At 42.3% G+C, this 17,650-nt stretch overlaps 1 protein-coding gene across 1 annotated transcript in view; it reads left to right on the top strand.

Annotated features, from left to right (window-relative positions):
- The window catches only part of LOC112248957 (sodium- and chloride-dependent glycine transporter 2-like), a 60,382-nt gene that overhangs the window by 19,531 nt on the left and 23,201 nt on the right, over positions 1-17,650 (top strand). The window contains exons 10-11 of the mRNA XM_024418432.2: positions 4,092-4,216; positions 4,495-4,607. Of these exons, the coding sequence (XP_024274200.2) occupies positions 4,092-4,216; positions 4,495-4,607 (238 nt within the window). The remainder of the gene's footprint in view (positions 1-4,091; positions 4,217-4,494; positions 4,608-17,650) is intronic.

Here is a 17,650-nt window from a genome sequence, read left to right as displayed (position 1 = left end):
GTCCAGATGGGTTAGGGCAGTGTGCAGTGTGGTTGAGATTGCATCGTCTGTGGACCTATTTGGGCGGTAAGCAAATTGGAGTGGGTCAAGGGTGTCAGGTAGGGTTGAGGTGATATGGTCCTTGACTAGTCTCTCAAAGCACTTCATGATGACGGATGTGAGTGCTACGGGGCGGTAGTCGTTTAGCTCAGTTACCTTAGCTTTCTTGGGAACAGGAACAATGATGGCCCTCTTGAAGCATGTGGGAACAGCAGACTGGTATAGGGATTGATTGAATATGTCCGTAAACACACCGGCCAGCTGGTCTGCGCATGCTCTGAGGGCACGGCTGGGGATGCCGTCTGGGCCTGCAGCCTTGCGAGGGTTAACACGTTTAAATGTCTTACTCACTTCGGCTGCAGTGAAGGAGAGACCGCATGTTTCCGTTGCAGGCCGTGTCAGTGGCACTGTATTGTCCTCAAAGCGGGCAAAAAGTTATTTAGTCTGCCTGGGAGCAAGACATCCTGGTCCGTGACTGGGCTGGGTTTCTTCCTGTAGTCCGTGATTGACTGTAGACCCTGCCACATACCTCTTGTGTCTGAGCCGTTGAATTGAGATTCTACTTTGTCTCTGTACTGGCGCTTAGCTTGTTTGATAGCCTTGCGGAGGGAATAGCTGCACTGTTTGTATTCAGTCATGTTACCAGACACCTTGCCCTGATTAAAAGCAGTGGTTCGTGCCTTCAGTTTCACACGAATGCTGCCATCAATCCACGGTTTCTGGTTAGGGAATGTTTTAATCGTTGCTATGGGAACGACATCTTCAACGCATGTTCTAATGAACTCGCACACCGTATCAGCGTATTCGTCAATGTTGTTGTCTGACGCAATACGAAACATCTCCCAGTCCACGTGATGGAAGCAGTCTTGGAGTGTGGAGTCAGCTTGGTCGGACCAGCGTTGGACAGACCTCAGCGTGGGAGCTTCTTGTTTTAGTTTCTGTCTGTAGGCAGGGATCAACAAAATGGAGTCGTGGTCAGCTTTTCCGAAAGGGGGCGGGGCAGGGCCTTATATGCGTCGCGGAAGTTAGAGTAACAATGATCCAGGGTCTTTCCACCCCTGGTTGCGCAATCGATATGCTGATAAAATTTAGGGAGTCTTGTTTTCAGATTAGCCTTGTTAAAATCCCCAGCTACAATGAATGCAGCCTCCGGATAAATCGTTTCCAGTTTGCAGAGAGTTAAATAAAGTTTGTTCAGAGCCATCGATGTGTCTGCTTGGGGGGGATATATACGGCTGTGATTATAATCGAAGAGAATTCTCTTGGTAGATAATGCGGTCTACATTTGATTGTGAGGAATTCTAAATCAGGTGAACAGAAGGATTTGAGTTCCTGTATGTTTCTTTCATCACACCATGTCACGTTGGCCATAAGACATACGCCCCCGCCCGTCTTCTTACCAGAAAGATGTTTGTTTCTGTCGGCGCGATGCGTGGAGAAACCCGCTGGCTGCACCGCTTCGGATTGCGTCTCTCCAGTTAGCCATGTTTCCGTGAAGCAAAGAACGTTACAGTCTCTGATGTCCTTCTGGAATGCTACCCTTGCTCGGATTTCATCAACCTTGTTGTCAAGAGACTGGACATTGGCAAGAAGAATGCTAGGGAGTGGTGCACGATGTGCCCGTCTCCGGAGTCTGACCAGAAGACCGCTTCGTTTCCCTCTTTTTCTGAGTCGTTTTTTTTTTTGGTCGCTGCATGTGATCCACTCGGTTACACTGGTTGTAAGGCAGAACACAGGATCCGCATCGCGAAAAACATATTCTTGGTCGTACTGATGGTGAGTTGACGCTGATCTTATATTCAGTAGTTCTTCTCGGCTGTATGTAAAGAAACCTAAGATGACCTGGGGTACTAGTGTAAGAAATAACACGTAAAAAAACAAAAAACTGCATAGTTTCCTAGGAACGCGAAGCGAGGCGGCCATCTCTGTCGGCGCCGGAAGTACTGGTTGGTAGGTGATCAAATACTTATGTCATGCAATAAAATGCAAATTAATTACTTAAAAATCATACAATGTGATTTTCTGGATTTTCAGATTCCGTCTCCCACAGTTGAAGTGTAGCTATGATAAAAATTACAGAGCTCTACATGCTTTGTAAGTAGGAAAACCTGCAAAATCGGCAGTGTATCAAATACTTGTTCTCCCCACTGTATGGTTCCCAATCAGAGACAGCTGTTTATCGTTGTCTCTGATTGGGGATCATATTTAGGTAGCCATTTACCCCATTGGTGTTTTGTGGGATCTTGTCTACAGTTAGTTGCCTGTGTCCACACCAGTAGCTTCAAGTTTCGTTTGTACATATTTGTTTTGTTTGGTTAATTAAAATTTGTGGAACTCTACGCACGCTTGGTCCAATCATTTGGACGAGCGTGACAGTCCTGCCGAAAAAATGGAGAAGCCAGCCAACTCTTTATAGTCTGTGTCGTCGTTCAGCCAAGTCTTGGTGAAACATAAGATATTACCGTTTTTAAGGTCCCGTTGATAGGAGATTCTTAATCATAGATCGTCCAGTTTGTTGGTTAGGAGCCGGTAAAATGGCAGCCATCTCCTCCGGCGTCATACGATCCTAAAGCTGTGTGGGGTGTGTTGGGTTGGGGAGCTGCAGTGTGGTAGACCCCTAGGGACAGGGCAGGGCAACCCAGCTATATTGTGTGCAAGTAAAAAGAGCTCTACAGTACTATTAGGCCTATGAGATTAATTATATGGAGGATTTGCTGTTTCTGTGTGTTCATTTATATTTGAGGTGTATGTGTTTTTTTTGTGTGTGTGGGGTTTTTTTGTTTCCAAAAAATTTAAGGTGGGAACTGGGAAGGAACTTGTGTTGGGAGAGAGTTGAGTTATTGACTAAACTGGTGGGGGTCGGGCATGCAGGTGACTCGGGCTGGCTGGTCAGTCTGGCTGAAATTTGATATAAAGGATTTATTAATAAAGAGTTGTTAATTTCTCAGAACAAGAATAGACTGACGAGTTTCAGAAGAAAGGTATTTGTTTCTGGCCATTTTGAGCCTGTAATCGAACCCACAAATGCTGATGCTCCAGATACTCAACTAGTCTAAAGGCCAGTTTTATTGCTTCTTTAATCAGAACAACATTTTCCAGCTGTGCTAACATAATTGCAAAAGGGTTTTCTAATGATCAATTAGCCTTTTAAAATGATAAACTTGGATTAGCTAACTCAATGTGCCATTGGACCACAGGAGTGATGGTTGCTGATAATGGACCTCTGTACGCCTATATAGATATTCCATAAAAAATCAGCCATTTCCAGCTAAAATGTAATTTACAACAGTATGTATTTCTGATCAATTTGATATTATTTTATTGGACAGGAAATTTCTAAGTGACCCCAAACTTTTAAACGGTAGTGTACATTGATTTTCGTTTTCAATTAATCTATCCAGCAACAATTCTGTGACAGGTGAATTTACACCTCACAAAAACAGGGGAATAATGGCTGGAAAAGGGGGAATCCTGAGGTGGGTGGGACATGCACGTTACTAGCTGTTTGTTTATTTCCAACATACAATTGTCATCATGAAAATCTGTCTGCTTCATGTTTTGTTTCTTGCCGTGATCATTTGAGTGTTGTGATACTGAGTACCGTGACAATAACACAACATATAAACAAGAAGTAAAACTGCTACTAGCAGAGACTGTATACTCTCTCCCTTGGTATGAGGACATAGTTTTCTCACTAGAGGGAACTGTTGAACCACTCCACAAATGTTATGCATTTGAATAAGACCGCACAGAAGATAATTAATTTATTTGTTCATACATTTATTCAATATCACACATGAAGATGGTCGATAGATATGTAAAAGAAGACATTATTTTAACAAAACCAACTCATGTGAAACACTTAGAACATCCTTAGGTTATGTTATTATAATGTTTTGACATTTTGACACATTATAACAATTACCAACATATAGCTACTCACTTGAGTGTGATAATACTCCAAAAATTGAGTTCTAAGTTCTCAAATACTGTAAGTGTTGCAGCCTTGTAACATTTACATCCCTTTCTTGTCTCTCTCTTCTCTTGTTTAGGGACACCATCATAGTGTGCATAGTTAACAGTGCCACCAGTATATTCGCTGGGTTCGTCATCTTTTCCGTCATTGGATTCATGGCCCACGAACTGAAGGTGCCCATTGAGAAGGTGGCTGATGAAGGTAAATGACACATTCATATAGGGTTCATGAAGCATCCAGACCTGGGTTCAAATACTTGAAAAATCACAATACACATAAAGTATTTGAAATGATTTGAAACCTAGGTCTGGTAGGATCAGATAGTGTATGACCAGAGATAGAGAGTGGCTTGGCCAATTCTGAAGTGTAATAGTACTGTTTCGATATGCACACAACCCAAGGCAGAGTAGATAGTTGCTTTTGTTCAGTATTTATTGGCACTTTTGTCTCTGATTATCAATCTGATTTAACACTCGCAGGCCCAGGCATAGCGTTCGTGGTGTACCCAGAGGCTCTGACCAGACTCCCACTCTCTCCGTTCTGGGCCATCATCTTCTTCCTCATGCTGCTGACCCTCGGCCTGGATACCATGGTAAGCAAGCCCCACTGTGTGTGTTTGTAGGGCCCTATAAAACCTGTTAATTTTTTTGTTGTCTAATTCTGTTTATTTTTTCCCCCAAATTACATTTTCTCTGTTTTGTTTGTGAATGTTTCATTTTTTCCCCGTTTTGTCAGGTTTTCGCTCTCAAAATCAATCATAGAAAAACAACAAAAAAATTTAAAAAATGATCCACAATAATGCTTAAACCACATCAGGCAACCACTTTTTAGGGCTGGAATAATTCTGCGAAATTTAAATTTTTGGGTGTAGCTACATGTGTTTAAAGCAAGAGCCTTGTTTGGTTAGCAGTGTTTCTGTAGCACACATGATTGCAGAGTTTGCTAAACAAATCACCACTGGATTGATACAAATAGTCATGATATCACTCTGCCAGGTAGGCATAGGCTACTTTGTAGTTCACATTTAATTGAGAAGGTTTTTGGGAAAGCCTTTCAATCTACCCAGAAGACGGTTATCATTATTAGCATCATCGCTAATGGCTACACAAAGTGTTGGATAAACGCACACACAGACAGGGGCCTTCCAGCGTTGGGAAAGGGAAATACGATTCACTGATGCATTTTGTTCATGTCTTATGATATAATAATAATAATAATCACAGTAGTTGTCGAGGGTGCAGCAAGTCAGCACCTCAGGTGCTGAACAGTTGAAACTGGAGCAGCAGCACGGCCAGGTGGACTGGGGATAGCAAGGAGTCCTCATGCCAGGTAGTCCTGAGGCATGGTCCTAGGGCTCAGGTCCTCCGAGAGAGAAAGAAAGAGAGAATTAGAGAGAGCATATTTACATTCACCCAGGACACCGGATAATACAGGAGAAGTACTCCAGATTTAACAAACTGACCCTAGCCCCCGGACACATAAACTACTGCAGCATAAATACTGGAGGCTGAGACAGGAGGGGTCAGGAGACACTGTGGCCCCATCTGATGATACCCCTGGACAGGGCCAAACAGGAAGGATATAACCCCACCCACTTTGCCAAATCACAGCCCCCACACCACTAGAGGGATATCTTCAACCACCAACTTACCATCCTGAGACAAGGCCGAGTATAGCCCACAAAGATCTCCGCCACGGCACATCCCAAGGGGGGGAGCCAACCCAGACAGGAAGATCACATCAGTGATTCAACCCACTCAAGTGACGCACCCCTCCTAGGGACGACATGAGCACCAGTGAGCCAGTGACTCAGCCCCTATAATAAGGTTAGAGGCAGAGAATCCCAGTGGAAAGAGGGGAACCGGCCAGGTAGAGACAGCAAGGGCGGTTCGTTGCTCCAGAGCCTTTCCGTTCACCTTCAGACTCCTGGGCCAGACTACACTCAATCATATGACCCACTGAAGAGATAAGTCTTCAGTACAGACTTAAAGGTTGAGACCGAGTTTGCGTCTCTCACATGGGTAGGCAGACTATTCCATAAAAATGGAGCTCTATAGGAGAATGCCCTGCCTCCAGCTGTTTGCTTAGAAATTCTAGGGACAATTAGGAGGCCTGTGTCTTGTGACCGTAGCGTACATGGAGGTATGTGCGGCAGGACAAAATCAGAGAGATAGGTAGGAGCAAGCCCATGTAATGCTTTGTAGGTTAGCAGTAAAACCTTGAAATCAGCCCTTGCCATAACAGGAAGCCAGTGTAGGGAGGTTAGCACTGGAGTAATATGATCACATTTTTTGGTTCTAGTCAGGATTCTAGCAGCTATATTTAGCACTAACTGAAGTTTATGTAGTGCTTTATCCGGGTAGCCGGAAAGTAGAGCATTGCAGTAGTCTAACCTAGAAGTAACAAAAGCATGGATTAATTTTTCTGCATCATTTTTGGTCAGATAGTTTCTGATTTTTGCAATGTTACGTAGATGGGAAAAAAGCTGTCCTTGAAACAGTCTTGATATGTTCGTCAAAAGAGAGATCAGGGTCCAGGGTAACACCGAGGTCCTTCACAGTTTTATTTGAGACGACTGTACAACCATTAAGATTAATTGTCAGATTCAACAGAATATCTCTTTGTTTCTTGGGACCTAGAACAAGTATCTCTGTTTTGTCCGAGTTTAAAAGTAGAAAGTTTGCAGCCATCCACTTCCTTATGTCTGAAATACAGACTTCTAGCGAGGGCAATTTTGGTTCTTCACCATGTTTCATTGAAATGTACAGCTGTGTGTCATCCGCATAGCAGTAAAAGTTAACATTATGTTTTCGAATGACATCCCCAAGAGGTAAAATATATAGTGAAAACAATAGTGGTCCTAAAACGGAACCTTGAGGAACACCAACATTTACAGTTGATTTGTCAGAGGACAAACCATTCGCAGAGACAAACTGATATCTTTCCGACAGATCTAAACCAGGCCAGAACTTGTCCGTGTAGACCAATTTGGATTTCCAATCTCTCCAAAAGATGGTATCAAAAGCAGCACTAAGGTCTAGGAGCACGAGGACAGATGCACAGCCTTGGTCTAATGCCATTAAAAGGTAATTTACCACCTTCACAAGTGCAGTCTCAGTGCTATGATGGGGTCTAAAATCAGACTGAAGCATTTCGTATACATTGTTTGTCTTCAGAAAACAGTGAGTTGCTGCGCAATAACCTTTTCTGACATTTTTGAGAGGAATGGAAGATTCGATATAGGCCGATAGTTAAAAAAATAAAAAATTCTGGGTCAAGGTTTGGCTTTTTCAAGAGAGGCTTTATTACTGTCACTTTTAGTGAGTTTGGTACACATCCGTTGGATAGAGAGTCATCTATTATGTTCAACACAGGATGGCCAAGCACAGGAAGCAGCTCTTTCAGTAGTTTAGATGGAATAGGGTCCAGTATGCAGCTTGAAGGTTTAGAGGCCATGATTCTTTTCATCACTGTGTCAAGAGATATAGTACTAAAACACTCGAGTGTCTCTCTTGATCCTAGGTCCTGGCAGAGTTGTGCAGACTCAGGACAACTGAGCTTTGAAGGAATACGCAGATTTAAAGAGGAGTCTGTAATTTGCTTTCTAATAATCATGATCTTGTCCTCAAAGAAGTTCTTGAATTTATTACTGCTGAATTGAAAGCCATCCTCACTTGGGGAATGCTGCTTTTTAGTTAGCTTTGCGACAGTATCAAAAATACATTTTGGATTATTCTTATTTTCCTCAATTAAGTTGGAAAAATAGGATGATCGAGCAGCAGTGAGGGCTCTTCAATACTGCACAGTACTGTCTTTCCAAGCTAGTCGGAAGACTTCCAGTTTGGTGTGGCGCCATTTCCGTTGCAATTTTCTGGAAGCCTGCTTCAGAGCTCGGGTATTTTCTGTATACCAGGGAGCTAGTTTCTTATGAGAAATGTTTTTAGTTTTTAGGGGTGCAATTGCATCTAGGGTATTACGCATGTTTAAATTGAGTTCCTCAGTTAGGTGGTTAACTGATTTTTGTCCTCTGACGTCCTTGGGTAGGCAGAGGGAGTCTGGAAGGGTATCAAGGAATCTTTGTGTTGTCTGTGAATTTATAACACAGCTTTTGATGCTCCTTGGTTGGGGTCAGACCAGATTATTTGTTGCAATTGCAAACGTAATTACAGGGTGGTCCGATACTCCAGGATTAAGAGGAAAAACATTAAGATCCACAACATTTATTCCATGGGATGAAACTAGGTCCAGAGTATGACTGTGACAGTGATTAGGTCCAGAGACGAAAGCCTTTTGGAGTGGGTCTGTGGACTTTTCCATGTGAATATTAAAGTCGTCAAAAATTTGAATATTATTTGCTATGACTACAAGTACTCAGGGAACTCAATGAGGAACTCTGTATATGGCCCAGGAGGCCTGTAAACAGTAGCTATAAAAAGTGATTGAGTAGGCATAGATTTCATGACTAGAAGCTCAAAAGACGAAAATAATTTTTTTTGTAAATTGAAATTTGCTATTGTAAATGTTAGCAAGACCTCCGCCTTTGCGGGATGCATGGGGGATATGGTCACTAGTGTAACCAGGAGGTGAGGCCTCATTTAACACAGTAAATTCATCAGGCTTAAGCCATGTTTCCGTCAGGCAAATCACATCAAGATTATGATCAGTGATTAGTTCATTGACTATAACTGCCCTTGAAGTAAGGGATCTAACATTAAATGGCCCTATTTTGAGATGTGAGGTATCACGATCTCTTTCAATAATGGCAGGAATGGAGGAGGTCTTTATCCTAGTGAGATTGCTAAGGCGAACACCGCCATGTTTAGTTTTGCCCAACCTAGGTCAAGGCACAGACACGGTCTCAATGTGGATAGCTGAGCTGACAACACTGACTGCTAGTGGCAGACTCCACTAAGCTGGCAGGCTGGCTAACAGCCTGCTGCCTGGCCTGCACCCTATTTCATTGTGGAGCAATACATTTAGTTGATTTCCTCCTAAATTCAAATTGTTTTTTTATATCGTTGAATTCCGTTTTAATTTCGGGAATACGCGATTCCGTCCGCGTTCTCCGCATCGTTGATTTTATAGGGCCTTGTGTGTGTTGTTGTGTTTGCCAGTCTTCTCCCAAGTTTGATTTCCACGCAGGCCACGAAGCAACATCAGGCCCTCTGGTACCAATATTGTCAATTGAAACCAATAGAAGCCAAACTTTTTGGTTATGGGTGGCGAAGGAGTTGACGTAACTGCTCTGTAATGTGAAACTTGCTGTGAACTGGTGACAAACCATTTATATACCATTTTTATGCTATATTTAAATGCCATATGAATCCAATCCATTATTATTTGTATATACAGTTGAAGTCTGAAGTTTATGTACACTTAGGTTGGAGTCATTAAAACTAGTTTTTCAACCACTCCACATTTTTCTGTCTCCATTAGATAGGTTGATTATTCTGTCACATTGTATCATTATAGGAGGCAGGCTCAGGAATACGAATAGGGGGTTTCATTTCTCTACCCAAAATAGATAAAACCTCTAATAAATACATGGGACGAGACCCGTAAAAACAAGTGCACACTAACACAGTAACACGAAAGCTGATACAACAGAGCACAGGACATGGAACAATAATCTACAAGGATAATGGGGAACAGGGGGCACATACAGTTGAAGTCGGACGTTTACACACACTTAGGTTGGAGTCATTAAGACTTGTTTCTCAAGCACTCCACAAATTTCTTGATTAACTATAGTTTTGGCAAGTCAGTTAGGACATCTACTTTGTGCATGACACAAGTTATTTTTCCAACAATTGTTTAGACAGATTATTTAACTTATAATTCACTGTATCAATTCCAGTAGGTCAGAAGTTTACATACACTAAGTTGACTGTGCCTTTAAACAACTTGGAAAATTCCAGAAAATTATGTCATGGCTTTAGAAGCTTCTGATAGACTAATTGACATAATTTGAGTTATTTGGAGGTGTACCTGTGGATATATTTCAAGGCCTACCTTCAAACTCAGTGCCTCTTTGCTTGACATCATGGAAAAATCAAAAGAAATCAGCCAAGACCTCAGAAAAAAATATGTAGACCTCCACAAGTCTGGTTCATCCTTGGGAGCAATTTCCAAATGCCTGAAGGTACCACGTTCATCAGTACAAACAATAGTACTCAAGTATAAAAAGCTCCAAAGCTTTTTACTATCATTCTTTGTCATTTATCTTTGTTTCATAGTGTAGTTTCTTCTTCTTTTTATTCAGTTTAGTCACTATTTCTCAATTTGCAGTATGTTTGCCAATCAGTTGTACAGCCAGACCTATTTCCCTTTTCTTTTGCCTTAGCCCTCTCAACCATAATTTGTTTTAATTCCTCATCAATCCACAATGATTTAACAGTTTTTACAGTCATTTTCTTAATGGGGTGCATGCTTATTGGTAACTGGGATAAGCAATTTCAGAAATGTGTCAAGTGCAGCGTCTGGTTGCTCCTCATGGGGCAGCAGGGAGGAGCGTTGGGCCAGTAGTGGGCAGCCTGATGAAAGCCAGTCAATATTGAAATCACCCAGAAAATATACTTCTCTATTGATAGCACATACATTATCAAGCATTTGACATATTGACTGTTAGCACTTGGTGGCCTATAACAGCTTCCCACCAGAATGAGCTTTAGGTGAGGCAGATGAACCTGTAGCCATATTACTTCAACAGTTTTTAACATGAGATCCTCTCTAAGCTTTACAGGAATGTGGTTTTGAATGTAAACAGCCACACCTCCACATTTTAGTTAGTTCTGTATTTTCTCTATCTTATAACCATTTATTGCTACCACTGTATCAAATGTATTATCTAAGTGAGTTTCAGAGATTGTCAGAATATAAATGTCATCTGTCACTAGCAAATGATTGATTTCATGAACCTTGTTTCTTAATTTACATATGTTAATGTGGGCTATTTTTAACACTTTTCTGGAATGCTTGATTGTTTTTCTTGCTTTACTGGGAAACTTAGCAGGGGTAGACATACTCAGGTGTTTTATGTTAGTGCAGGGTGAGCTGCACACAGTGGACTTCCTGCTAGGGCACACCACCTCAGTGCTAACTGTATAACTCTGGTTCATAGGCATATGATTACTGCGTACAATAGCTGTAGGGTCAGCAGAGGCATTCAGGGCAGTAAGAGGGATATACATTTGGTTACTTACACTGTCTTCTAACGCCACTGGGATAATGTACATTTGCTGAAGCATAATGACAACTCAGCGACACAATGGTAGGAATGAAAGAAGTTGGGCTTGGGTCATTGATAAGTCATTGTCTCAACGCAGCCTTACAATGCTGCGAGTGGATCCAGGAACCCAAATGATTTGGGTGGATCCCATCCTCATAATACAAGCTTTGTTTCTAGAAGGTTTCAAAATTGTCAATAAATATTACACCCACAGAGCTGCAATAGTCTCGTAGACAGTTATGGAGGGCTACAAGTCTGCTGAACCATTCAATGCAGCGATTTAGGGAGTGCAGAGGGCCAGGTATTTTGGGGCGTTTGTTGGTTTCAAGTAGTAACCCGATCAATTCTTTAAAAATCATCTTCAGTTGTTCAGGAGTGTTGTCAGATTGGTCGTTTGTAAATTCAGAGCGTTTTGCTCTTGGAGCATTCAGAGTGCACACTGGACGATCTGGCCGAAAGTAGGGTTGATCCGGGCATTCTGACTTAACAACAGCAGTTACCCAAGCTAACTGGCTAACGTTGGCTAGCTTGCTAGCTACTTCAATACACAAAGGAGAGAGCAGCTCACTCTGACCATTTTATTCGCCCTAGCAGAGCTGGTTAGGCTGTTTTTATGTTATCCAGAGCATTGCAACTGTGCTGCTGGCAACAATTTAACAAAAAATATATATTTTGCCAACATTTACTGACACTGGCCATATTCAATGGGTGTTGAGCGTTCGTAAATTCATCAGTTATTCTGCGCTCTGCAACACTCAGACGAGATTGCTCTGAAGTCAGAGTAGATAGCCAGAGCGAATTTACAAGTTGTCATAGTGACATCATAAACATTCTATTGAAATTGTTACTTTCATTGTGAAGTCTTTTGTTTAGACATGTAGCTAGGTAGCTAAACAATGAACCATAATCCCAACTCATAATGTTACTACCCTGCATGAATCTGGCGGTCGCTAACCAACCATGTTCAATGTTAGCTAGCTAACATTCGGCTATAACTAGCAATGCAAATGTCTCTGAGATACGAATAATATTACTACACAGCTCATACATGTAACGTTACCTAGCTAACAGTACACTTGAACTTGAAATGAAAATGACTTCCTGACAAAATTAGAAAAGTGTATTATCTGAAAATGTAGCTAGCTAGACTCTCTTACCGATGCCATGGTTGCCCTTAGTTGGAAGATGTAATCCGGAGCCTTCTGTGTGTGTTCTCTTTGACTCCGTCTACATATTTGCAATCAAACGGCAGAATTTTCCCCATTTCCTTAGCTATCATACTGTAATTCCACTGATTTCAAAACTCGGTCCTCCAGAAAGTGGAAAGCAACACTTATGCAGTTCTACTATGTGATATCTTTCAAAAAAGCTGCGTTAGAAAGGATTATCTACACATACTGACCAGCTTATATTATAGAAAGAAGTGTGCTACATGGCAGACCAATTCAAACTCATCTCTCGGCATGTCCAGCCCACTCATTATCTCAGCTAAACATGGCTAGCGGGAAGGTTGCTCCCTTGTTCCATGGCTAAACCAACTAGGCTCGTAATTTAACCATTTTATTCATATTTACAGATGGCACACAAGTTTGTTATTAAGGCACATGAAAGTTCACATGTTCCAGAAGGCATTTCTCCCCAAAATGCATTTTGATTTAAAAAAAAGTTTACTTTCAAATGGCTTTCTTGTAAAGTAGTGACATGCGACATACACCTAGTTTCCTGAAATGAGTCACAAATTATGTGATACCGATAGTATCTTTCAAAACTTACCCGAATCAAAAACCGTGGATTGATAGCAGTCTTGTAGGAAAACTGAAAGAGAGAGATGCTGCTTATAAACAGGGCAAGGTGACCGGGGACAATAATTTGGTTAAACAGTACAAATATGAATTACACAGATCGACCAAGATGGCGAAAAACAAGTATAGAGACAAAGTGGAGGAGCAATTCAACGGGTCGGACACAAGGCGTATGTGGCAAAGGCTCCTAACGATCATGGATTACTAAAAGAAAGCCAGCCACCTACAAGCCAAGCTAAACACCTTTTTCTCAAGATTCAAGCACAATGACCCGATGACAATGGGCCACCCCCAGGTGGTGGTGGTAGATATCATTACCTCCTCGACACTGATCCTCAACCCGGGGGCCACACAAGGGTGCGTCCTCTGTCCCCTCCTGCATTCTCTGTATACCCATGACTGTGTGGCCTCACACAGTTCCAGCTCCATCATCAAGTTCACTGAAGACACAACTGCAGTAGGCCTGATCACCAATAATGATGAGACAACCTACAGGGAGGAGGTAAACAACCTCTCCCTCAATGTTAGCAAAACAAAGGGGCGCATTGTGGACTTAGGAGGAAGCAGGCTGGACACGCCCCCATCCTCATCAACGGGGCCGCCGTGGAGACGGTAAATAACGTCAAATTCCTTGGCGTACACATCTCAGACACACCGTAGTGAAGAAGACACAACAAGAAATTCAGCCTTTCCCCGAGGGCACTCACAGTGTTCTACAGGAGCACCATCTGTAGAACATCATTTTGCAACTGCACATTGGGACAAAGATCATACTTTTTGGAGAAATGTCATCTGGTCTGATGAAACAAAAATAGAACTGTTTGGCAATAATGACCATCATTATGTTTGGAGGAAAAAGGGGGAGGCTTGCAAGCTGAAGAACATCATCCCAACTGTGAAGCATGGGGGTGGCAGCATCATGTTGTGGGGGTCCTTGCTGCAGGAGGGACTGGTGCAATTCACAAAATAGATGCATCATGAGGTAGGAAAATTATGTGGATATATTGAAGCAACATCTCAAGACATCAGTCAGGAAGTTAAAGCTTGGTCGCAAATGGGTCTTCCAAATGGACAATGACCCCAAGCATACTTCCAAAGTTGTGGCAAAATGGATTAAGGACAAGAAAGTCAAGGTATTGGATTGGCTATCACAAAGCCCTGACCTCAATCCTGTCGAATATTTGTGGGCAGAACTGAAAAAGCGTGTGAGAGCAAGGAGGCCTACAAACCTCACTCAGTTACACCAGCTCAGTCAGGAGGAATGGGCCAAAATTCACCCAACTTATTGTGGGAAGCTTGTAGAAGGCTACCTGAAACGTTTGACCCAAGTTAAACAAATTAAAGGCAATGCTACCAAATACTCATTGAGTGTATGTATACTTCTGACCCACTGGGAATGTGATGAAAGAAATAAAAGCATTCTTAAAATAAAATGGTGATCCTAACTGACCTAAGACATGGCATTTTTACTTGGATTAAATGTCAGGAATTGTGATAAACTGAGTTTAAATGTATTTGGCTAAACTGTATCTAAACTTCAACTGTATATAGTGCTATTTCTATTGTTTTTATTACAATTTTTATTATTTAATTTAACTAGTCCTGCATGTTGGAGCTCGAAGCCTACGATTTTCACTGTGCCCTGCAATCACACCTGCAACCTCTATACATGTGACAATTAAACAATCTGAATTGTTTTCGTGATGTTGTCAGCCAACCCATCTACATTGGGGAGAACAAGTATTTGATACACTGCCGATTTTGCAGGTTTTCCTACTTACAAAACGTGTAGAGGTCTGTAATTTTTTATCATAGGTACACTTCAACTGTGAGAGACGGAATTTAAAACAAAAATCCAGAGAATCACATTGTATGATTTTTAAGTAATTCATTTGCATTTTATTGCATGACATAAGTATTTGATACATCAGAAAAGCAGAACTTAATATTTGGTACAGAAACCTTTGTTTGCAATTACAGAGATCATACATTTCCTGTAGTTCTTGGCCAGGTTTACACACACTGCAGCAGGGATTTTGACCCACTCCTCAATACAGACCTTCTCCAGATCCTTCAGGTTTCGGGGTTGTCGCTGGGCAATATGGATTTTCAGCTCCCTCCAAAGATTTTCTATTGGGTTCAGGCCTGGAGACTGGCTAGGCAACTCCAGGACCTTGAGATGCTTCTTATGGAGCCACTCCTTAGTTGCCCTGGCTGTGTGTTTCGGGTCGTTGTCATGCTGGAAGACCCAGCCACGACCCATCTTCAATGCTCTTACTGAGGGAAGGAGGTTGTTGGCCAAGATCTCGCAATACATGGCCCCACCCATCCTCCCCTCAATGCGGTGCAGTCGTCCTGTCCCCTTTGCAGAAAAGCATCCCCAAAGAATTATGTTTCCACCTCCATCCTTCACGGTTGGGATGGTGTCCTTGGGGTTGTACTCATCCTACTTCTTCCTCCAAACACAGCGAGTGGAGTTTAGATCAAAAAGCTCTATTTTTGTCTCATCAGACCACATGACCATCTCCCATTCCTCCTCTGGATCATCCAGATGGTCATTGGCAAACTTCAGACGGGCCTGGACATGCGCTGGGTTGAGCAGGGGGACCTTGCGTGCCCTGCAGGATTTTGATCCATGACGGCGTAGTGTGTTACTAATGATTTTCTTTGAGACTGTGGTCCCAGCTCTCTTCAGGTCATTGATCAGGTCCTGCCGTGTAGTTCTGGGCTGATCCCTCACCTTCCTCATGACCATTGATGCCCCACGAGGTGAGATCTTGCATGGAGCCCCAGACCGAGGGTGATTGACCGTCATCTTGAACTTCTTCCATTTTCTAATAATTGCGCCAACAGTTGTTGCCTTCTCACCAAGCTGCTTGCCTATTGTCCTGTAGCCCATCCCGGCCTTGTGCAGGTCTACAATTGTTTCCCTGATGTCCGTACACCCTCTCTGGTCTTGGCCATTGTGGAGAGGTTGGAGTCTGTTTGATTGAGTGTGTGGACAGGCGTCTTTTATACAGGAAACGAGTTCAAACAGGTGCAGTTAATATAGGTAATGAGTGGAGAACAGGAGGGATTCTTAAAGAACAGGTCTGTGAGAGCCGGAATTCTTACTGGTTGGTAGGTGATCAAATACTTATGTCATGCAATAAAATGCAAATTAATTACTTAAAAATCACACAATGTGATTTTCTGGATTTTTATTTTAGATTCCGTCTCTCACAGTTGAAGTGTACCTATGACAAAAATTACAGACCTCTACATGCTTTGTAAGTCGGAAAACCTGCAAAATCTGCAGTGTATCAAAAACTTGTTCTCCCCACTGTATGTTGCTAAAGTTGATTTGAAATAATTGTATTATAATTACACACACACAGAGAAAATAAATTAACTTACTCCTGCAAATATCACAACCATCTGTGTTTGCTGAGCTACATCTCTCGCCCTCTTTCTGAAGAAGAAATTCTGTATGGCCATCTTCTATAAATTGGAGGGAAAAAAATACTCAGCTATCCAGCTTTGTTTTTTCAGCAGATAGCTACAGTAGCTAATTGAGCTAACGTCGTGTTTCCCTTAAGTTAGCTAGCTTTATTAGTGTTGATGTTCAAATACAGGAGGACGAGACCAAATCATGGACGCTGGACACAGTGGAATCAGGTGTAGCAAAACGGCAGTTTATTGGTCAAAGATATCTTGTCCTACATCGTGCACGGACCTAAGCAATATGACTCTGTGAGGAGTCAGAATAATTAGGCTGCTCAGCCAGAGTTTACAGCAGAATGTATACACAGAATAATGTAGGTGGAGTCTCGTCGTGTTGGTCTTCTGACTGGTCCTGAAGAGTTGGAGGCGGGCCTGCTCTAGCCAGAGCAGGAGCCCCATTGGTGCACAGCAGAGTCCTCTGCTCTTGGCACCCGACCAGTAGGGGGGTAGAGTGTGAGTGTACAGTGCTCATGAAATGTATGTGTGTCAAGGAAGCATGGATTTAGGGACTGGTAATGTCTGCTTTAGGCTCAGGTGTTTCCTGTCTTTGCAGGAGTGCATGCAAGGGTCAATGTCAGTGAGATAGTTTGGCACTCTAAGCTCGTTAGTGTTGCAGGATGTTCTTTGTAGTTTACAGGGGAGTATATTTGCGTGATGGCAGCTGTGTGTCCTTCGGATAATCATGTTATTGCACGTAGGCTCTAAACTTGACTGAGGACACTGGGCCCAGAGTTATCTGAGGACATCCGGTTTAACCAGAGCGTTGGTCTGCTAGTAATGCTTGATATTAGATTATTTATATAACATTAGCATTATTTTGCATATTTGGACAGTAATTGTCAGGTGGTGTACAGAGCTCCAGCTGTTGGATTCAGTGTCCCGTTACCTACTGTACTGTAATCAAAACCTTGCTCGTAAAATGTGCTAGGTAGCTAATGTTAGCAGTACTACTAGCTAGACTGGGTAGTCCCAAACATTAGTTAAGTAGCTTGACGTTATCGGTCAGTAAAGCTTTTGAGTCTACATGTTGAAATGTAAGTTACTCGAATCTGGCTTACTGTGAGGTCAATAACTCTGAATAGCATAGTCTTGGGCTAACAAAATGTGCTATAGTAGTAGTGT

The sequence above is a fragment of the Oncorhynchus tshawytscha genome, linkage group LG04 (assembly GCF_018296145.1).
Source record: "Oncorhynchus tshawytscha isolate Ot180627B linkage group LG04, Otsh_v2.0, whole genome shotgun sequence".
Lineage (NCBI taxonomy): Eukaryota > Metazoa > Chordata > Actinopteri > Salmoniformes > Salmonidae > Oncorhynchus > Oncorhynchus tshawytscha.
Note: the sequence above shows the minus strand (reverse complement) of the source record. Positions and strands in the feature narration are given on the sequence as shown.